Raw genomic sequence first — 24,067 nt, forward strand, 5'->3', positions numbered from 1 at the left:
TAGTATTTAACCCTACTACATGTATGCTTTATATGACGTGATGGTTACTTGCCTAAATCCAATCTCTGACCAAACCTCCAAGACTCCAAACTTCAGTATGTTCCTGGCTGTCCTGAACAAAGATGAACTTAAATTTTTCTAAGAGTTTCTAGAGATTTAGGCTGTGAAAGAGCAAGATACTTCTTATTCCTTTAGGTAAGTTTAAGTGTTCTGGTACATGCCTAAACATTTAAGCTTGGCTACATACCCGTGGGAGGTGTTATTGGTGGTCTGCCACGCTTTCGCTTAGTTTCTTTCGCATTTTCCTGTGGACTCTTTACCTTGTCATTCTCAGGCTTCTTCTCAACTTGTGTATCTACTGAATATTCCATATCATTCTCTGATATATTCTCTTTATCTTCTTTTCCATTCTTAGATATAGTCTTTTCTGAGATCTTGCCTTTTTCCGAGATGACTATAAATTTTCCCTCTTTATCAGGTTGTTTAACTCGTTTCTCAGTCTTTAATGTCTTTTCATCTTCGTCTTTCTTTGCATTACCTGTTGCTTTCCTCTGCTCTTTAAATTTCTCCTGGTTTTCAGGAGATGATGGAATTTCATTACCTTTTTCCTTAGGCTTAGCATCACCCACAATATTCTAGAACAAAGAGAATGACAGGAAAATCAACTCACTGTAGTCTAAAAGCCATCCCTCCCCTTTGTATTTAGCAGACCTGCATCTTTGTCCTAGTTTTCAAGTGATAAAAGTACACACTCTATTGCAACCCACAGATTAAAACTTAGAGGCACCTGAACTGGTGAAGGACCTGTACAATGTGAACAGGACAGGGCAAGAAATCCATTCTTCACCATGCAATGGCAGAAGACATTTGCTGTTCCTTTGCTCCCAGAAGTAGGCTGGGTCCCTACTAGCTTGTGCAGAACTGCATAAAACCTACTTGGGACACTGCAGAAAGAGTGGGAGTCAGCAGCAGAGAAAACGGCAGACAGCTCAATCACTTGGATGTGCAAACTCTCTTCCTTTTGCAGAAGAGTCTCATTCAAAATGGACACACAGTTTGCTTGCACTAATCATGGCTGCTGATATTGCTAAGGCTACTCCATGTCCTTCCCCTTTCCCCTGATCAGGCTTTACATCACTGGGAAGGGGCAGGGAGGATGATGCATGCTATGTTTTTTCCCCCCTTACAGTGATCCTGCTACAGGCTGTCCTAGATGAACAGAAATCTCCTAGCTTTGCACATGGATTAATTTATATTTGGTCATGTGTCAACACTGACTTTAGTTCAACTAACTTCTCTCTTCCTGTTGCCTAACTGAAGCATTAAAGAGCAACCATGCTCCTTCCCAGACAGTTCTACAGGGCACAACAATCTTGAACTTTGTCTTGGGGAAAGGAAGTGGAACACGTGATTCAAGCCATATGAAATTCTGAGAATCGACTTAAGACTATTTCCTTGTACTGCATTACATCTTGTCTTGTCCTACTCCAGTATTCCTGTCTTATCCATGGCTTACATGAATTGATACCTTTTAAGGTATTTTCAGACCATAGCCTTAAGAAGTAATACTGCTGCAGGGAGAAGCTTCAGCAGCAACTCAAACATCAGGGGAAAACAAGCAAACAAAACACCAAAAAAAAACTCCACCCAAAACAAACAAACAAACAACTACCACCTCAAAAAGCAACCCTCAGGCAACTATGTTTCAACACTTTCCATTCTTACAAAACCATCTGATTTGAACCAAGTAAGTAGTACTGGAACACTCCTAAGCCATCCTAGTCAAAATATTCTCAAGAAACTGAACCATGAATACAGTATGTCTGAATTACCGCTTGGTGTTACTGAACTCTCAGAAATTGTGTGTACTTGCAAAGGCACATTCACACTGTTACAGGTCATTAGCATTTTACCATCATTGTTCAACATAGCCAGTTACACACTCTACACGGGGACAGAGTAATACTGTAATTAAAGGAATTATGACCTACTTATGTTGTTCCCTTCAGGAATTGTGTGGTTTGGAGCACTTTTTTTTCCTTAACAAGTACTAAGATTTGAGCCATGTGTGCCTTCATGACTACACTCTCTCCTCCTGAAAAACAGGAACAAAACACCTCCTCTCCACTTCCAACATGCTGCTACACTACTGCTGTACCTGTTTTTCCTGATTCTTGAGCACTCCAGTGGCTCAAGTTTGTTTTTTTTTTTAACTTTACTTTTGGTTGTAGAAGTAGAGCTCTCCAGGAAATTCTCACTTTGTGCTTTCTTATGGTAAAAGACAGAAAAAATGTTCTACCATAACTCAGGAGATTCTCTTGGGCTAAGAGAAATCTTGGACAAAGGATAAAAGGAGAAAACAGAAAGAACCAACCAAAAACCCCTTTCCACTCCTCTCAAAACCTTTCCAAAGCTATGCAGAATCATGAAACTTCCTAAAAGAGAGACAATATTTTGGTTTACTTATGCAGAGTATTTCTTCAGATTGTTCAACTCCATTTATTTAATGCTAAATATCATAAAAACATTTCTCATGGAAACGAAGATTCTGCAGTAGTTCACTTGTGAGTATTAGTCAACTTTCCACCACACACAATGATAGCCATTTAAAAGCTATTAAGGGCACTTTACAGCAAACATGAAATAGTGTTCCGTCTCAGCCTGGCAGATACAGAAATCTGGAGGACTGCCATACCTCTCCACAACAGTGACAAATATAAATTGTACCAATGACATTCATTACTGGAATCCGTGTTTAAGACTTCTACTGGGGATTTAGATTCAATTTCTTTGCTCAAACTTAAAGTTTCAGAAAACTAAAGGCAGAGAGCATGACAAAAAAACCCACATGCTACAGTTACCACACAGGAATGTGTGGCAAGAGATCAGACTTAAAACCCTGTCTGTAACAAAAAATATTCTGAAGCAGGTATTTAAGAAGTTTTAACCAAGTTACTCAAGACCAGAACTTGGTCAGCCTTTCCTACCTGCCTGTACGTGAAAATCAAAGTACAGAGCAGCACTTCTTGCGCCTCACTATCAGCAGGGCAGTTTCTATTTTTTCAAAGGTAATGGCTCACTACTACTTTCTATCATGAGCTGAAGGTTGAACCCACTGCGCTGAGCAAGTGAAGAGCTGGTAAAACAGCCAAACCACAGAAGGGAAACAAGGAATAGTTAAAAAAAGCTGATCTTCTCAAAGTTGTGAGGTGAAAGATTAATAGTCACATTCCTTAAGTGTCTCACGACTATTAAGCAGTTACTTTGGTAAAGAATAGTTTCTGTCCACTCCATAGCTGTCACTCCTTTATTTTTTTTTAAAGTAATCTCGAACAGGTAAAACAATCACAGGAGGATTCAAAACCTTATCACTAGTTTTAATATGTACATTCTAAATTTTCCAATGACTTTTAGAAATCTGTTTTACTTATATACCTATGACTTCTTTAGTTCAAGAGGTGCATTTAAAGAACCTGAGAGCTTTGCAAAATCATACCACAAAGATTCACATTTAATTTCAAGGGATTCCCTTTAATGAAGGGGAAATGAAGACCTCTTTTCCCCTTTGAGATATCCATCACCCCTTCTCATTTTAAAGGACTTCATTTCAGACATACTGTATTTCAGCAGTAAAGGTTTTTCATTAATTTCACATTTTATAATTCACCAAATCTAGCTACCTGAACTGCTCATTTAAGAATATACTAGCTGCACAAACACCATACTTACTTGATCCTTGGAAAAAGCTTTGACATGAATGTTTTTCACTGTCTGAACTACACCATCATAAAATTTCACAGTGTATGTACCTAAAATATAAAAACAAAGTGGAAGAGTTCAATGATCAGGAAATATTTAACACAGCACCAGATAACAGCTGCAATACTCCAGCTGCACAATTAGCCCTAGATGAAAGCTGCTTTACCTGTGTTGTCAGAACCCTCAACACAGAGCTCCTATCACAGGCCAGGGAGACACAGCAAAGTTATCTAAAATAATTCTGGTCAAATGAAGGTGCATGTCTAATCTTAGAGTTGCTCCTCAGATGCACCTTACTAACAAACCTCAGAATATTTTTGGTGGAATATTCCAATATATAATTACATAGCCCTTTTCTCCTTGATCTTACAACACAGACATCTAAAGCAAGCCCAGCATTAGAACAAATCATTCACAGTTCCCCCATCCTTTCTGATTTTAAGGGGATTTTGCAGCTATGATGATAGGTTTTATTGCAGTTTATAAGCAATAACAACAAATTTAGAAAACTTTTCCCACATATATACTTAAAGCAAGTACTGACTAGCTATCCCAGCAGAAAGCTTTTTTCTTGTAAAAAAGGTAAGAGGTTAAAAAAGCTAATGAAAGACTAAAACCACATAATTGAAAATGCAATTTTTCACAGCTGTTTTCCATCTGCTGTAGTATCTCTCCACCTAAATGAGGTTCCAGCACAATTAGAAATACACGACTACTAAGCGTGACAAAACCAGGAATCCTTACCATCTTTGTTAACAGAAGTAACTTTGGCTGGATAGAAGCGGCAGTCAGACCAGCATGCCAATACCCGATCATTGATATGAAATCCCTACAAAACAGTAGTTAAAAGTGTCTTCATCTGAGAATTACCGAAACATACAACTTTATTAAAACATTTCAATTACTAGCTTTCCAATGTTTAGAAGAAATCATAAAATTTATACAGCAGGTAACACAGCAACAGTGAAACATTTTAAAGGTCATCATTCAGACAAATGCACATTAAACTGTTACACACACAAATGTTCTCAAATTTCTACTTACTGCACAACCTTCTTCCTCATGCAATCCTTCTTTTCTTAACTGTATTTTCTCTAGGGGACGCAAATAAGGACTGTCCCAACAAAACCATTCATCATATCTATGGTTCCAGCGCTTGAAATGGATAAGTACTTTCCCCTCTTCATAATCAATTTCTTCAATATGCGCTGGATACCTAGTCAAAGGTAGATTAAAATATTTTAATTATGAAAAGGGTAAGCTGTCTCAGACACTTTATACAAATTAACCTCGGTTTAGCTCCTCCAATCGTATTAATTTGATGTACCACTTGTATAAGCAATAAAGATGCTACATAATGACACAGCAAAGCGTGTAAGAAAACCCAAAACTGAACAGCAAATGCAAACATTGGCTGCAGCAAGAGAAGACAACTAAGGACTTCTTAGTCTGGGGTGGAAAAAAATTTAACTACAGATTCAGAAGTCAGAAAGACCTTCCCTACATCTAGACATATCACACTTTACAAAATTAATAGCTTCAGTTCACTTTTATCAAGAGTAACACTTGGGTGCCAATACACTCACTTCTCTAAGATATCCATCACCAGGCATCATGAATCATCTACCCAATGTAACAGTAAAAACCCAGCAGGCACACTAAATGTAATTTAAGTTTTAGATTCTCAAAGTTAAATTTCATCTGCAAAATCCTGGGATTTTTAAATATAAATTTATTAGTACATTAGTAGTAGGGGAATCTGTGATGAGTCAAATTCGAATGTTTCTGATCAGGAAGACCTTGTAAACTCTGTATTTCTTTAAATTGCATTGGTAATTTGTAGCTTCAGTACAGATTTCAGAATCACAGCTATTTCACTATCCCAACTGAAGGTAACATTCCAAGTACAAAGCTTTCCCTTCCACAATAGTAAGATCAAAAGAAAATTTCCATTTGTTGGTGTTTTGGGTATTCTGGAAGAAAGACAAGGCCTCAGTGGATTCTTGAACAAAGGCCTTAAGACAAAACTCAAATCCACAAGTATTCTTTATTTGGTAAACCACACTTGAAAGATAGAACAAATGGTAGAAGGAAGTGGCATCTCAAAGATCAAGCATGATACTAACAGTAAAGCCTAGACATGTAAGAATTAAGACTCAGATGCAACCCAGGCTATCATTCTACAACCCTACACAAAAAGCAAATCTACCTACAACGGAATCCTCCAGCAGATCTAAGACATGTCCAGTCATGACTTCACAAAGAGCTATGAAAAGGCCACACTAGAGACTTACACTGCAACTACAGACTAAGGATACTCACTGCCACCCACGTCAAACTATGCCATTAGCTCATCCCAATTATTACCAAAATACATGCAGCAAAGACTGTGGAGGCGAGGAATTCCAATGGGAGATATTTATGGCAGGGACATCTGTAACTGGTTACCAACGTATTGGAAAAAAAAAAAAAAAACCAAAAAACTTCCTTCCTGTGACAGTCAAGTTACTTTGTATTTAGGTAACTCAAGTACTGTCCCCCACAAGTTCATGAGGGGGCAGTAGTCACAGTCACAACCTCAACAGATTATTTTTGGGTATCACTAAGTACAGGTAATGACAAAAATCAGCATCCCATTCTCTACAATCTGAGAGCAGCAAAAACAGGTAAGAAATCCCAGATCCTCTCAACAAGAGAGCAGCCAGAAGGGTGCTCTTGCCATTGGGACGGCAGTATGCCTAGGACTCGTTTAGATTTTCAATGAAGAGGGAAGCTGATAAAAAGGACAGAATAAAAAGGACAGTATCAAGCTAATAATCCTGTCCAAGCAGATAACCACCTCTAGGAAGCACAATCCACTTTCTACCACTGAGACAAGACAAGCCCAATTTACAAGAGCCAACTAACACAATGCAAGACTGCTCCCTGCTTCATATCCAGCAAAAGGAGGAACTTTCTCCACCAGAAGTGTCATCCCAGAATCACACATCAGTACCATCTGCACCTAACCCACTTCACTAATGGGAGTCAAGATCATCAAGAAAAGCATATCTGACAATGAGACTAAATTTCAGTCTACCTGAGAAGCGTGGTTGAGCTAGAGCTTTCAGTTATTAGAGAACACGCTGCAAAGTCTCAACATCTTCTCTTTCTAAAGCAATAAACATCAGTCTACATACACTCAAGTGCTCTTGACTGAAGTAGTAAACCTATTACAAGCTGTGCTAGACCTATCCATGAACTCTGACAGTCATTGACACCTCTCCTTGACATCACTTTTCTTTCAGATGAGAGCACTGGCAGCTACAAAATAAAGTAGAAAGGGTCACAGAAAGGTTCACAGGTTCTCAACAGCCCTGAACACCACACACTGACTGGCCAAGCTTCCTTCCTCCCACACCTTTTGTAGAACTGAGCAAGCACACATCAGGAGGCACAAGTGCTCACAGATCTATACAGAAGAGTAACAGAACATTATCCATACACTTCCTCCAAATAGCCTGTGAACATACATAGGAGTAGAGGTAACTTAAAAGAAATCCAGACTTGTTTATTGAAAAAAGAAATAACATGAGAGCATACACAAAGTGAAAGGCCAATAGCTGAAGCCTGAATAAGGCCCCAGAGGACAACTAAGATATGTCCAGGGTGGCCCAACACATCCTCCCCCAAACCACAAGGGAAGTATTCAGCTGACTCAATGGGTATTCAAGACAGTTAAGGGATCCTGGGTAAGAAAACTCCACCATCTGGAGTTTAAATATTTAAATACTTATCTGAAACACTGTGAAATTGGAGACAACATCTTGCAACATACAGGAAGGGCAAAACAAGTGGTTTTCCAGCTCAATTTGAAAGGAACCATGCACTCATACCTTTCAAGGACTTAAGAACTGGCTAAACAGTAAGGGAAAAATCTCTAAGATGCCCAAATTGCTGGCATTAGTTTTCTAAAAACCTAAGAGGCAATCAAAACCTCAAAGAACTAAATAGACTGTGGTTAGCAATGACTGGCAACCTCAGACTACAGCTGTCAAAGCACAGCAAACAGTATGAAAATGGGTTTATGGTAGACAAATATAAAACTACCCTCTTCTGGGAAGAGGTAAATATCTGGAAATTCCCTGGACTAGGTCTGTTTCCCTTCTCTTTTCCTATACACCAAAAAAGAATTGCTATAAACCCCCACTCCCTTGAACTAGGAAGGCACAAGCTTAGTGCAGTCAAAGCAATGCAGAGGAAAGGAAGCATCCAGGAGAACCAGCCCTGTGAAGGACAACAGCTATAGTGGTTCACCTTTTTAGTACTTAGAACAATTCCTGACAGCATGAACAACTGAACTCATGGGACTGACAATCTGAATCTTAATAGGGTAGCACCATACTCTCAATATTACTCAAGAGCTCTAACCATAATCAAAACCCCCTTCACATCCATTTTACTCACACAATAGTCAGAAAAACTTGGAGGTGTCATTACAACAAGGTAACAAAAGGTAACATCATTTGCCTATTGCAGGCATCCAGTGCAGTCATCCTCTTTTCAGTAAGAGAGGATGTAGCTAGCTACCACTCAATCAGTTTAAATGATTCAATGCAAAAGGTTTCAAAAAGTCAATTCAGCTGGGACAGTGTGCCCATGTCCATGGCTACAGCAACCCCTCTGTGATCCCTCCACTCAGGGCTGCCCAACTGCAGCAGTCCTCCTCCTTCATCCTCTAAACTCCAGCACTATGAGACCTTTCAGCATCCACAGAGGCTATCTCCCTATAGCAACCTGAGGCCAACAGACAAATCTTTCATGACAGTTTTGATGCATCAACCCAAGCCCTAACAACCTAAAGTGAAACACCAGAAGTTCTCATTGTGCTCCCCGGAGTTCAAGTATACAGACAGACAACTGCACCAGGAATTGCAGCGCTCTGCCAATATGCTATGATTCCAAATACAACAAAGCAACCTCTGGAACGAGCAGTAAAGATGCAAAATTCACTTTGACAAGGAGCAGGCTCCACATTGACTACTCTGCTGGCATACAGTGTTTTTCTTCACTAGGGTTGACAACACATCCAAGCACCCTGGAAGTCCTTAACGAGCAATTTGGAGCACAAGCCATTGACATGAAAGAAAGGTATATGGCACTCTGACACGAAATATTTTCCAAAGCATCACTGCCAATAGTGGCCATGAATTGACCGATGTATTTGGTACTGAGAGCAGAAATCAAAGCCAGCACTTTAAATAGGAGACTTGTGACTATGTTTTAGCACCAACAGAGCAACAAAAGTACACACAAGAAAAGTTTGGACCGCCAAAGGTCTAGCACTGGGAAAAGCAAGTGTCAGCAAACAGAAAATCCTGTGACCCCACAGGAGTGTACGGTAACCATACCACAGAGTGGTCCTCGTTGCACAGGGGCAGATGAAAGCAGCAGAGGAAAAAAACCAGTCTGCTGTCCTCTACAAATCCACACCAATGAGTTGTGCCAGCACTGACAGCTTTGCTAAGCCCCTAGCTCTTAAAAATTTTGATTTAGAAACCCTGAAAATGCAAACGCACACAATCCAGGGTTCAAAGCTTAGCAAGTAAATAAAAGACTTCAGAACTGGAGAGTTCATAACCAAGTTGTGAGACCAGAGTTGCAAAGCACTGTGTGCAAGACAGGTAATTTATGATCAAGTGTTTCCAAAAACCAAAGAACATGGAACAAATAGCACACTCAATATTCAAATTTAAGCCAAGGGATATACAGAAAGTAGAGCAGGTTGTTGAATTCCCCACCACAAAGTTTTCCTATGCAAGAGTTATGTACACTCAAACATTGTTGTTGAGCAAACGTCAGAAGGGTAAGAGTCATGGACACAAGTTATTAGCCTTACTCAAACACCAGCTACACCAAACTGCATCTTTAAAAAGCCTACATTACAGACAGGTTAAGAGATCTTATTTTTGTAAGCCTGACTTTTTTGCTATACTAACAAAACTCAAGAATATCGAAAATGCAGGCAAATTTAGATCAGTGCTTAGCTACACAATTCTTGGATACACAGCTAAGCCAAATTAACATGTGAATAGGATTTAATGTTCATACTTTACGTTCTTTATGGAAACAGCTACGTTTCCTCATTTTCACAATTCCAGTGCCCTTGTACCTGGAGAGAATATGCTCTGCATGCAAGCAAGATGTTTTGGAATAAATCCCGTGTCTAAGGCAGCACCACCATCTTCCTGAGATGCCCAAATAGTTTTCAATACTGACTTTGCACACTTCACCTGTTGGCAGGTTCCAGAGCTTTAAGCACAATCATATCTAACCCACACAGACATCTTAATAAAAATTAACTAACCAGATGATTTCTGGAAAGAGAAGTTATCTACACAAGCTAACAAAACCAAATTAATTCCTGTAAAGAAGTCTTTGGCATTCATTTTCTCTCTCATTCACTGAGAATTATTAAATGCTAAGTTTTGAGCTGACTACCTGAAATGTACAGAGTTAGAAAATTCAAAGTTAGCCTAAGTAATTTGTAGGCTCTTTTTCATCTTCCTAATGCAGTGGTTTGTGAAGAAAAGTGTTCTTCCTCACAGCTGAGAGCTGCAAGACAGGCACCAGACCAGACTTGTTAGCATGGAACATGTTTCTCCACACAATTCTTTAATTCTAAAGCTGACCACCCTCATATGAGCACAGGCCTAACAAACTCAATCAGATTTTAGAGCCTATGAATTCACAACAGCACCAGGAAAGGAAGCAGCAAGGATATTCTGTACTGCAAAGAATTTATTCTTCCGTAATATCTGCTCTGCAATACTAAGTATAGCACAGAACTTTAAAGGGTGACTTCAGGAGAATGAGAGCCTGAAGTACAACTAGATTTAGGAGCAGTCCTATTCCTAGACACAACACCAGTACACTTCAGCATCTATTGCCCATCTCAATCACTGGTATATAAACTTTTATAAATTAACTACTTTCCTACAAACCAATGACTACGACTCTAAATATTGAACCAATACAAAATCTTTAAGATAGTAAAGACTTAAAATTAATATAACATGAATGGTTTTAAAAATATACCAGTTTTTTAATCTGTCACGGGCTTCCAACTGGGCTCCCACCTCAAAGTTGATCCCTCTTCTATTCGGAGGATGTTTTGTCATTTTGTAATATCAACACTGCTGATTTTATTCCCCTGAAAAATGCAATTAAATATCAATCACTAATCAAGACATACACAAAATAAGCTTATGCACTATAATTTCCAGAAGCCAGATGTTAAGGAACTGCTGTAATTTTGGTTTGCAGAAAGCAAGGGGGCGATTATCTTTTAAACAAGGGTTCCCAAGTGACAGTGTGCAGAATGATTCTGAAAGTGTGTTCAAAATGGCAGCTACTGGACCATGAAAGAGTGAAGCTCAGCCTCTGTCCATCGGTCCAAATTCCAGGTCAATTAAGAACCACACAACCCAGTATTTATTCACAAATGAGATGGAAGTTTCATAATATTTCCCCCCCCTCTCCATTTTGATGAAAACAAGGAATCCAGTAAACAGAACTGGGCAAAACAAACACAATGACAGTCTTTCAACAGCTACCACATTAGCGAAACACTCTGGAACACTGTGACACCTCATCACTACATGTGCAATAAAGTTCAAAGACATTAGAAATACATTGATTTTTTAAACCAATTTTAGAAGACTCTATACTGCTTGCATATTTGTATTGTTTTCATCCAACTTCTCCACTGTTTTAACCAGAATATTAAAAAAGTCTTCATTAATATTTGTTTCCAACAGATAATATAAAAGTTTAAGAAATCTTGCTCTAGTAATTTCTCTCAAGGTACATATAGTGAGAAAGCCGGGTCAACAGCTATTTTTCCTGATTTTGTCAGTTGTTTCCCACAATTTTAAGATACAAATTGTGATCCATTCCTGTAGTCTTCAAGCTCACAAGATCCAAAAAAACAAGTAAGTCTTATTCAATATCACTGTCCTTATAGTAAGGCTGTATCTTGAAGATTAAATTACAGATGGACAAAATTGATTTGAGTTAAAATAAAAAGCCTTGTCTTACACCACATGAACAAGGAGACATGCACAGAAATAAGCACTAGCATTTTGGTTCACATAAGGCATAAAGAGCAATGGTATCAACTAAGCTGCATCTACAAAAATATTAACATCGCGAAGAATTACTCTAATTTCTAGTGTGGTTCAGAAATCAAAGACCTTTAAGAATATTGTAGAGCTTTTACAATAGGGAATAGCTACTCCTTCACCACACTTTCTAAGCCAGGCCATTTGCCAAGGGCTGGACACAGAGACAGTCCAACCATCTCCATTCCACCACCACACTGCAAAAAAGCTTCTCTACCAAAAGCTCATCTGCTGCCTTCCTCTAAAACAGTGCTTTTAGACTGATCCTCACCTCTATTAAAGCAGCCTGCAAGGGTATAGGGGAAAAAATACTACTGGCCTGTAACTCTGATTCACAATAAAAGACAAAGTATTCTAGCCACCTAGCAACTGAAAAAAATTAATTTCCTAGAGTAATATCTGATAACAGACTGAGCTCTCACAGTATCACACTGGACCTGAATCAGCCCAGTCTTCTAATGATTGGAGCAGGAGTCCATCACTTTTAATTGGGAAAGGAAATTAAGAAAAACTTAAAGATGGTTGGGATTTTACAGTTTATGTTGCATCAGAATGTAGAATTTGAAAAAAAGAAAAAGGCAGCAAGTGCAAAGCTATATTTTAAGAGGTTCATCCACCCACACCTCAAATATCCACTAATTTTTTTGCAGATTTACGTCATTGAAATACCCCTTTCTCACACTAGCAATGGAATTTCATGCCTCCAAACGTGGAGCAGACATACATTTTGCTTAACTCTTGAAGAAATGACAGCTGCAAGGTGATTCTTTCCCTAGTACACTTATTTTTCCTTTTCTCTAAGGAGGGACAAGCAAAGCCAACCCAGAGGCACTCTCAATGCATTATTTCAGCTTCCCACAGTGGTTCTCCTCAGTAAGAGCTGCCATCTGGATGCAAGGGATTCATCTCAGCTCACCTCCATGGGGCTGGAGAGGAACATACACATCTCCTGACTTCAGTAACAGGATCACACACAATAGGGCTTCCATAAACACATTCATTTTGGTGCGGAAGGTCTTACTATGGTTTCATTCAAATGTTTTTAAAATATGAGTATCACAACTAATAGGAAATGTAAGAAAACAGCCAAAGCCATTTAATCAGAGTTACAGAGGCAGCACATTCCATGAAAATCTGAACACAGCGAGTCAGCTAACACCAACATTAGTTAAAGCACACATATACTGCACTTCACTAATTCAGCTAAGCTTGTTAGAAGGCAGTAGGTCACAAAGTTGAAAGAGAGAAAAAATTTTGTGAGCAAAAATCTCATATCATTGGCCCCTCCTCCCAAGTCTTCATTTCTCTCCCCTCCCAAGCTACAAAACTTAGGCTGCTTTGGGTTGTCTCTCACATCCTACAACTGGCTTGCACTGTGCTCCTGCTCCTCAGACCATGAAAGCAGGCTGTGTTTTCCATTTACAGCCAATTTCAGGAACAGCTTTCTCAAGTAGATGTATGCTTGGTAGAATGTTACATGAGATAAATCACTCAGTAGAGGATCTCGACCATTTTACCCCAAAATACCCAGCCTTAGAGCAAGACTGGAACCATGAGACACAACTTTTACTGAGAACCATAACATGGCTCTGCACAAACTAGGCCAAGAGGCAGTGCCAAAATATGCTTCACCAGCATGACCATGACCATACCGATAACTTCATTTCTCAGAAAGCAAGCACAGAACACAGGGGCTTGCCTACTTTGAGGTTTTATGTTTCTGCTCCTGTTCTCTCCAGCAAAGATTGCTTAAAAACTTTGAACTGCTTTAAAACAGCTTGTCAACAAACAACCCCAGGCTGATCAGACATTCATAGCTACAACTTGGAAATAAGAATACTTTGCCAGAACATCTCTCCTAAAATTTTCCTCACCAGAAAATCAATTTGTATTAACTTGGTACCTAAATTGACACATGAATAGGATTTCCACTCTGGTAACTCTGAGAATACATTTATCCCATGTATTCAAGACCATGATTAAAACAAAGAGACTAGGCCTACCCCAAGAGCTTTATGGCTTTTCTCCAAAACTTCCTACTTCTCTATGAAGATCAGATCTGTTTCAGGACCAAATACTTCAGGATTTAGATAAGTCACTACTTCCAAAACAAAATATTTCTAAATCTATATTACTGAAATGCATGTTATTTAAAAGAGACAGTCTTTTCTTCTCCATCAAAGTCATCATAAGGTAATGAAATTTTTAAAGACTATTCAACTACTCAGACAGGTTATCAGTGAGGAAGGTACACTTACCTCAGGGCAACACACGTATTATATATCATATTATACATAAAATACATTAATATTTATCCCTTCAGGGATCACAATTTTTGACTCCTAAAACAAGCTTTCTGCTCTGGTAACCGTGCAGGTCCTGTAATTGTTCTTACTTTCTCCAGTTTTAGGCTCTGTCAGTGCAGAACCCCAAACCTGGCATATCACCAAGTTCCAACAGAAGTGGGCTCCTCTGGCAACTGAAAATCTGTTTCATATTATCAGACAGAGCAGTTATGGCAAACTTTCACTAATAACAGCCTCTACTGTTTTCTCTGCGAAACTGCAAAATCACTGCAGCCTTTTCCAAACCACACCTACCCTGGCAAAACTATTTTCCAAATCCTCGTGGAATGATGAAACCATTCCTTTATGTGTCACACCAAAACCCCATCCTTGAAATCAGCCCCACTTTCAAACTTCATTCTGTCTCAGTGCTGCTTCATAAGCAGTTCAGAAGAAATGCAATTCACTTTCACAATTCAGACTATTGCCTTCATTCTTTTGTGCATCCGTGCCAAACCTCTGCCGTAAGGATACAATAAAGAAAAAAAGAGGAGCACCATGAAAAAAAACCCCATAGTTCTCTGACCTGATAAAGGAGCACAGTCAACTTCGAAGTTTGCATAAATATAATCCTACTTTGCACTGAAAATTTGTATTTTATTCTGGATAGGAAGCTTGCTGTCCCAACTCTTAGGAAGCACTCAGTACTTTGGTAGTGATTCCACAAGACTACAGGGTAGGACATGTAATAAAAAGCAAAACCAGGAAGTAAAAACAACTAGCCAGAGATTGTTTTGTGTTCCCTGGAGATGCAGCACAGACGTTGCTAACCTGGGGTACTGCAGGCAGCACTGCCACTCCTACACTAGCAACACAAGCTTGTTTCGTTTCCTTCTAGGACAAAGCATGTTTACCGTTGATTCCACAAAGCCTAAGCCTAAGGACTGACTCTGTCATCCTCTCCAGCACCACTGCTCCAAATCTGCTGGCACATCTACATATGGAACTGCCAAGGACTAAGTCCATTCACATTTTGTACATCAGGTTTTTGTTTTTTTTTAACTCTTCAATATAATTAGTTTTGACCTTTTATCATCTGCACCCATGACACCAGCCTCACGTCTCCATCAGCGGCAAAAAACAACAAAAGCCTCACCCAGTTCACCCCCTACAATATGCACGCCCCCATCGGGAATGGTCAATCCAGAGAAGTCCATGGTCCCCACCACAATCGGAACAACTTGCAAGTGGATGACCACAGCCATGCTGTGCTGAAACCACACACCTGCAGATGAGAAAAGGTATGATATCAGACTGCAAAACAGTATTTACAGACACTGTTTATACTATACCATCCTAATGGCATCTTATGAAGACTAAGTGGAAGTCTCACAAGCACCACTTAAAAACTGTATTGGCACTGGGAAGCTGATTACAATAGACTTTTGTTGCCTGCAGACAAAATACCCTCTGCCTGGCAGGTTTTGACTACAGCAGCAGTGCTACCATGAAGTATGCCTTACTGTGTTTTACCCTACGCATAAAAACAGATCTAAAACTCCTATACCTGCTAAACATGTTAACCCAAGAACAGCCTCTGTTCATCCAGGGATGTCTGCTCCTGCCTCATGTTGGTTTTGTGTATCATTCATAGGTAGGTTACTGTTTTCAGATGTGACCATAAGTTTCAGATGATGTCCTTCACAGTGGTATTTCAAACCACAATGCTTAGATCTTCAGGCATGTTTTTGGGTTTGGGATTTTTTTAAAGTAACAGGAACAAGAAAGATTTAAACTAGACAGGAAGACCTGACACTGCAACAAATTTCAAGGAATATTGCATCACCTCCTTTCTACTATCCAAAAGACACATTTCAAACAAGACACTGGACTATACGCAGTTCTTATTTGCACAGTGCAGCATCCTCAACTACCTATTCACCAGCACTTACTTAGTTTAAAAGCTTCTCAGATTCAATTAACAACTACATAGGTGAACTCTGAGTCACACAACACAGAAACTGGATCCTTAACTGATACTTAACATCTCTGTAACAAGAATGCTGAACAGCTTATTCCTCAACACTGACATTCCCTCAAACCATAAGACTTGAGTACTTGATTTCAGTCCCCTACTTTTTCTCTGGTTTATACAAGTAGATTAAGAGAACTGACCAGTAAAAATCTACATTTGCTCTTCTCCTCAGGCAGAACCAAGACCTTCCCAAAGTACTCGGTTACAAAACTGAAAAGGTGTTACATGAATGAGCCTCTGAACAAGATCCTCACTCTCTCCCTGAGACATTTTTCATCCCCTCAGCAACATCTCATGTAACTCTGCTGTCAGTTTCAGCTGGTGCTGAGACTGGGACAGACCAACATGGAAGCAGAAATTACGAATATAAGCAATTCAACAGAACAAAAAAAAGTTTCTATAATGAAATCTATTTGAATTACCAAGTGCAATTAAAGAAATAAGTAGTCATTATTGAAAACAATTATTTTCAGTCATTTGATCATGTCCCATGTTCTGGTTTCCCCTCTCTTTTCCTGTAAACACTAAAGATAAAAAACAAGCACCTAAGCACTGAACAAACAGAAATTGGAAAAAGGTTTAAGTCTCATAAAATAAATAAGATTTTTCCTAAATAAAGTCATATTAATGAAAACCTACTTTAATGAGACTGTGTATTTTCCGTTTAAGGAAAAAATGGCAGCCTTTAAGAATACAAGAATTCAATGCAGGTAAGTCTTGCAGAAGCACTGTGGATAGTATTTAAGTAAAACCTGAATTTTAAAGCAAAATTTCAAAAGCTTAAGGAAAAGCCACAATTAAAAAAAGGATCTATGCTTATACTCACCAAGAAACTTGTTTATGTTGCTGCAAACATTCCAACCAGTGCTGTGTAACTAAAGGAAAGGAAAAATAAAAACATGTGAATTCTAAGAGTAAAAGTAGTTCAGAGTTCAAAAAATATTCTCTCTACAGTCAACAGTAGCTCCATAATAGAATAACACCTCTAGAACAAAAATTTAATCTGAAAATATTTCAGTACAGGTCAGCAGGCTGCTGTGATCCAAATTAGAGAGATGCTTAAGAGACCCTTACGGACACACATTCTCTCTGTATAGTCACATCATATTTCTCCATCATTTATTTGTCAGTTGTCAACTAAAAGTCACCAATAACTTTATCACTACTCCTACTTTAGTGTAACATGTACTGCGGTATTAACTAACTGCACATTAGCTAAACAGTCCGCTCCTGAATGAAGACCTCCTCAGTTGGATAATCTACATGAACCACATGGCAGAAGGTGTTAGCTATGTTTTGCTAATACAAGAATAAACTACAAGAATTTCTCCAGAATTGCTTCTTCATCCACAAATCCAATTCCTGTCAATACATGTAGGCTTCCTCACACCGCAGAAGTGGCAAAGACAGCCATTTGAATTCTTCCCAGAAGCCCAATTTAGGCTGCAGATTTGGCATTCTAATGACTTTGCTCCAGGGTTCTACCTGAACTGAAGCTGCATAGAACTGTTGTGGTTTAGGAACAGTATTCTTCCATCAAGTGCTCCCACCAAAAGGAGAATTAGAGGCACAAAAGGTAAAGATCATTGGTTGAGGTAAGAACAATTTACTGAAAACAGCAATGAGATAAGAAAATGAACTGTAAAAGTAATGGTATTAAGAAGAGAAGTGTACAAGAGAGGCAAGCAATTCACACGTGAATGCTCACTGCAGAGCCTGACAGCAACCTGACCACACCCAAGCCACCCCAATCTGGAAGGGACCCCTTTCCCCGTCCCCAGGAAATGATGTGAGGTGGCACAGAATTTCAGTACAGGTCAGCAGACTGCTGTGATCCAAACTAGAGAGATGCTTAAGAGACCCTTACAAACACACAGACACCCCTCTGCATATCCACATCAGATTCTAGCCACACCCTCTTCTGGCTATTAGGATATTATCTATCCCTTATTCTGTACCACATGCATCATGTCCAAATCTTACCCCTTTCCAACTATACACATACATACATACATACGTGTATATATATATATATATATATATATATACACACTCAGACATAGATATCTACAAAAGCACAGGTATAATTTCCATCATCAGTGGTTGTCCCCCCAGGATGTCTGTTGAATTCATTTAGTCCAAGATTCCATATGTCCTAGAGGTCTTCTAGGGCAGGAGGGCTGGTTGCAAACTGCATCAGGAATTCATGACTGGTATATCTAGAGCAGTTTATACACCTTGTCAATTGCAGTTATGGCAAACAGAGTCACTGTTATTCACTAACCAATATTATACAATTCAACATTACAGACTCTTCTCACCCAAAAATCAAATCCCTTTGAGGTACACATCATGTTTCCTTGTCCCTCTGCATTACCCACAAAGACCACCCGGGTCCTTGAGCAAAAACAAACCCCCAGATGTGCTTGCCTTTGTCTGAGGTAGGACTAACCCAAACTGTCTTCCCTAATATATTCCTCATATTCTATCCCTCAAGGAGACTTTATCCCTTTCTGTGGAACGTGGAGGTTTTGACTGTGAAGGGCCAACTTGACTGGTGGAGCCTCAAGTGTTAACTAACCAAGTGGCTTTTGGTACATGTAGATGTCAATGTCTGATGGTTCCCCACCCATTACTTTCAATATGGTTGTTAACAGTCCATAATGCTGTTCAGTATTTCCAGAGGCTGGTGCATGTTAAGGAATATGATACATCCACTCAGCCCCATAGTATCTGGCCCACAAGAGTGTCGTCTGACTCAGTTCTTTCTGGAGTGCCCATGTTGCCACAGGACTTGTTTTCCAAGGCCCAGATGGTGTTCTGGGCAGCGCCATGAGGCATGGGGTAGGTCTAACTACCCCAGTGGTGCCTTCCACCACTGTCAGCAGGTAACACTTGCCTTGGAGGGTCTGCAGGAATGTGATGTAATCAATCTGCCAGGTCTCATATTTATATTTTGACCACTGCCTCCCATACCATAGGGGCTTTACCCACTTGGCCCTGCTTGACTGCAGTACACATTTCACAGCCACGGATAACTGGAAATGGTGTCTATGGTTAAGTCCACCACATAGTCATGAGTCCATTTGTAATGTTGCACCTCTTTACAGATGACATGAGGCGTCACAGGCCACCCACCGAGCCAGAAATAATCCACCTGAGGCAATTTAACCTTGGCAGCCTGATCCACCTGTTCATTGTTGCAATACTCTTCAGTACTCCAGCTCTTGGGTATGTGTGCATCTACACAACATACGTTTACACAATTTCTCTACCCAGGCAGCCATGTCTTGCCACACTTCAGCAGCCCAGATGGGTTTCCCTCTGCACTGCCAACTGGTCTTTTTTCATTGGTCCAGACCCCCTCCCCCCAGCATTTGCCACCATCCACAAACCAATGCAGGGGTAGAACACTGGCCATTTCTCTCATTCAGCAATATTTGAAGACAGCTGGATGGCTTTCAGCTCTGCAAGGACCACCTTGTCCTTCAATAGCTTCTGCAACTCACTGTGGCAGCTTTCCAACTTCAATTTGTCCCTATAGTATGACAGGAAACAGCAGTGAAGAGAGCATCACGTTTCATTTCCTGGTAGCTGATTATATGGTGGAGCCTTCTTATCATGGTGGCACCTTTTCCTCCTCCTCTTCGGATATTTTTGCTTTCGTGCCACTTCGTGACGATTTCCAAGATCCACAGGTGGTTGGGGTTTCCTATGTGAGCTCACTGTGCAGTCAGAGCTATTCACTTATTCCAGGTGGCGTCAGTGGCATGGTGTGTAGAAGGGGATATACCTTGGACATCCAGTCCAGCACTGTCAGTCGGGGTGCCAGAAAGTGCTGTGCTTCAGTGTCAATCACTTCTGAGGCGGCTCCAGCCCCTCCATAACCTGTCAAGATCTCTTCTTCAGTTGGGGTGTAACAGGCCTCAGATTCCTCTTTATCACCAAATCCAGAACCCCAGGGGTTGTCTTCAAGTCTCCATGGGTACTTTTTGTTAGAGACTCCAGGAAGGACCATGCTTCCCAGCTGCAATGTAGAGCACATTTTCCACATCTTATCCTGTCCTGAGTGGCCCAAAGGCTGCTCAGGACACGATCTCCTGTTGAATTTGTCCAAAACTTGTTGTTGTTGTTCAGAATCCCACCTAAAATTGTTGCTCTCCCATGTCACATGACAGAGAGGGGCTTCCAATCTTGACTCCAGGATGTGTATTCTATCTTATGGAATACGCATCCTGCAAAAACCCACAGTTCCTACGAAAGCCTGTGTTTCCTTTCTGCTATCTGAACACACTACTTTGATGACCACTGGATCCGCTGGACTCTCATAACATCCATCCTGCCATTTTACTCCTAGGAACTGAATTTTCTAGGCAACTCCTTGATTGTGGCAAAAACAACCTTCAGGAGGATTTGGATTATTTTCTCCCCTTTCTCAAAAGCCTCCTCTTTTTTGAGGTGTTGCCCCTTTACAATGATGTCATCAATGTACTGTAAGTGTTCTGGAGCCTCATCCTTTTCCAGTGCACTCTATATCAATCTATGGCAAATGGTGGGACTGTGCTTCCACCTCTGGGGCAGTCGCTTCTAGGTGTACTGGATGCCACTCCAGGTAAAAAATAACAGTGGCCTGCACTCTGCTGCCAAAGGAATGGAGAAAAACACACTGGCAATCTCAACGGTGGCACCACTTTATTGCTCTGGACTTCAGGTCATACTGAAGTGCAGCATGTCTGGCACAGTAGCACTCAGTGATGGTGTGAATTCACCCAGGCCAAAATACTTCACTGTCAATCTCCACTCTCCATTGTACTCATGCATTGGCCAACAATTAGGACTACAGGACATTTCCTCTCCAACCTGCTTGAGTCTTTCAAGTCTGTCCAGAGTCTTGGACAGTTCACAGCCACAGGTCAGTCAGGAGGAAAAAGGAAAAAAGGTTGGTTGAATCAGGTAATCACCTGGAGCACTTCTCGTCCTCCTTCTTTCATTGACATCAATGTCAACGCTCTGGCGTATGACAATGACGCGCTCCATAAAAACTCCTGCAACATGGATTGATGTGAAAAACTAGAAAAAATTATTACTGGCGCAAATCAACTGAAGAGGAGGGGGCAGTTCTGTGGAAAGTGGGAGGTGCACTGCTCCATTCCACACCCCCGCGCCCCGGAACCTCTAGTCCAGCCCAGAATGATTGTCAGGCACTGGGCACACTGAAAGCAATGCCCCACACCCCATGTCTGCAGCCTCAATCTAGCTCCTGAGGGACTGGATAACCAGAAGTCCCACCTGGGAGGCACAGCCACAGGAGGCCAGAGCAGGTAAAACCCACTGCTTTAAGATGCATGTGGTAACTTCACTATCATCCTTGGAGTTGATGACAGCTGAGATTGCACTTGGATCAAAGACAGCAGCTGTATCTTGGTCTTCTCTCTTTTTCACTCCTAACTTCCCCTTCTTGGAATATGGGTAATATAAGGTTGGATGGGTAGAGTTTGCTAAATGAAATGCTTTATTCTGATTGACTGTTTTAAATTTTGCCAAATTCCTGCTCTGCTAAAGTTTGCCAGTTAGGTTTGGTTTTTTAACCTCCTGAGAACATTGCAGCATTTCTCGTGTGTACCCACCTCAGGGAAAAGTAGCACCTCCTTTAAAGAAACTTGCCAAGTGAGCACTGGGGCTCAACATTTATGTACTCTGGACCTCATGTGGATTGACAGGGGATTGTACGTTATTTAAATCCCTATAGATTACCCCCAGCACAGCTGATTCTCTCGGTAGTGGACACCTTTCTGTACAGTGGTCCACCTGCTTGCGTGCACTATTACATCATCCTTGAGAGAGGACCTTTCCCTCACACTTGACAGGAGCTGCCTCCAGAGGCTAAACATTTGTCCTCTTCCTAATCTCCCAGTAAATGCCTACATCACAGGACAGGGATCCCAGTTACCTAGCTACATTACTACCCAGCACCGCACCCATCAGCTGTGATATCCCAGCTCTGAGGTTGCTCTGGGTGTTCCAGCAGCACAGTATACACTTACAGCAGGATGCTGAACCTAACATTTTATCACCAAGCATCAAAATGAATTTTAGCTATCAGATGAAAAAATTATGACTGAAAATGGAAGGAGCAAATCAGGAAGCACAAAAATTATCTGGTTACAGTACCTGCAGCAGTAACTGGACTTGGGACTTTTGACTCCTAGAAGAAATATACCTGTAAAAATATCCATTAAAAAAAAGTCTGAAAAACATTTTTCACAGATAATTTGCAGCACCTGCAACACTGGCTACTGAAAATCCCAGAGGTCACTGCTTCCACCCAGTCAGTATACAGTATTCTGACTCTTAGATGCAGCCTTCTGTTTCATTGCTTCCTGCCTTGACAGAACCAAATCTACCCAACTTGTTGATAAAGAAGAGGGTATTTTCAAGACCTCAAAATAAAGGAAAATCTTCCAAGTTATACTGCCATAAGTACTGATAAAAAAATATGTCTTTATTTAAGATAATTCATTAAGCAGACAGATCATCTGTGCATATGTCACCCTGTAAGAAGGATGCAACTTGCCTATTTGTTTTAAAATATAAAAGAGGGGTGCATTTCAAGGCTGTTTGCAGACTTGTCTCCCAGCTTAGAGATGAAAGGACAGCAGGAAAAACAAAAAAAACTCTAAGTGCCTATTTCTGCAAGCCTGGTAACAGCAACAAAAGACAGCTGCAGCATAGGGAAATGACTGATACAAATACATGGGATCTTAGAGCAAAAAAAGCCATTAGCAAACTACAGTATAGGGAAGAAGAAATTCCAGCCTGGTGTCCTCACAACCTCTGCTATGCCAACACATGCTTTTAAGACTAACTAAAATTCTAATTCAAACCCTACCAAGTCTTTGCAGCACTCATGCACAGGTCTAGGCTAAGGATCCTCAGCTCTGCATATGGAGCACAGAGGTGTGGAAGACAGTTTCCTTACTCAACAACACTGTGGAACAAGAGGATAGTCCCCAATTCCTTGGGAAAAAAGTGCTGAATTTAAGCAGTAGAAAAGTGAGTCAATTCTAAAACTAGTATTTTAACATTAGCAACAAGATCAGGAAAGCTCTTTGTTGCCAACTTCATATTAAAAAACCCAACACAAACAAACAAAACCAAACAAGAACAATCAAGCCCACAAAACAAAACAAAACCAAAACAAAAAAACCCCAAAAAATTAAAAAAAAAACACAAACAAAAAAAACCCAAAAAAATTAAAAAAAAAAAAAAAAAAAAAAAAAAACAAACCAAACAAACAAACAAAAAAAACACCCGCACAATAAGCAATAGTGCTTCCTCTCTTTTCATTAATACAGGCTACCAAGCTGAAGACATGTTTTTCCTTTCTCATCAATTTCTCTTTAACCAATTCTAAGAACTCCATTTCAGGTAGATTTATGAAAAAATAAGGCAGACTGTAGCTCCCTACACTTAAATAAGGCTGGTTGAAAGTTCTCAAGTCCAGTAAAAACACACAGGCATGTCAACAAACTAACATGCCTCCGAAAGGAGTGTTTATATTCCAGTATGCATTATTATCTGTAGCTAGTCACCACAGACACAGTATACACCCATGCATGCATAATCATTTAAGCCTGGTGTTTGCAGTCACAAAATTACTGGAATGCCAGTAGTTCTGAAAGGTCTTTAGAAATATACAGGCCATGTAGCTATCGGTATTTGCACAGCAAGGACAAACCAAGAGTTCCAAGCCACCATTTTTCACCCGAAGAAAGAATTTTCCTGCAGGAAGTACAAGCAGTCAAAACAAACCTGTAGGCAAGCAG

General features: G+C 40.2%; 1 protein-coding gene across 12 annotated transcripts in view; it reads right to left on the reverse strand.

Annotated features, from left to right (window-relative positions):
• Positions 1–24,067, reverse strand: part of PHF20 (PHD finger protein 20) — a 75,287-nt gene that overhangs the window by 48,978 nt on the left and 2,242 nt on the right. For 9 of the 12 annotated variants that reach the window (XR_008433845.1, XM_053958408.1, XM_053958407.1 and 6 more), the window contains exons 2-9: positions 22,413–22,461; positions 17,068–17,116; positions 15,363–15,491; positions 10,837–10,951; positions 4,804–4,975; positions 4,504–4,588; positions 3,730–3,809; positions 248–635 (exon numbers count right to left, since the gene is read on the reverse strand). Coding sequence is in view for 11 of the 12 variants with exons in the window: in XM_053958408.1 (XP_053814383.1) it covers positions 248–635; positions 3,730–3,809; positions 4,504–4,588; positions 4,804–4,975; positions 10,837–10,919 (808 nt within the window). In the remaining variant the exon portion in view is untranslated. Of the gene's footprint in view, positions 1–247; positions 636–3,729; positions 3,810–4,503; positions 4,589–4,803; positions 4,976–10,836; positions 10,952–15,292; positions 15,334–15,362; positions 15,492–17,067; positions 17,117–22,412; positions 22,462–24,067 lie in introns of those variants that run through there. The other 3 variants (XM_053958400.1, XM_053958401.1, XM_053958402.1) reach the window with 3 other exon arrangements.

The sequence above is a fragment of the Vidua chalybeata genome, chromosome 17 (genome assembly GCF_026979565.1).
Source record: "Vidua chalybeata isolate OUT-0048 chromosome 17, bVidCha1 merged haplotype, whole genome shotgun sequence".
NCBI classification, from domain to species: domain Eukaryota; kingdom Metazoa; phylum Chordata; class Aves; order Passeriformes; family Viduidae; genus Vidua; species Vidua chalybeata.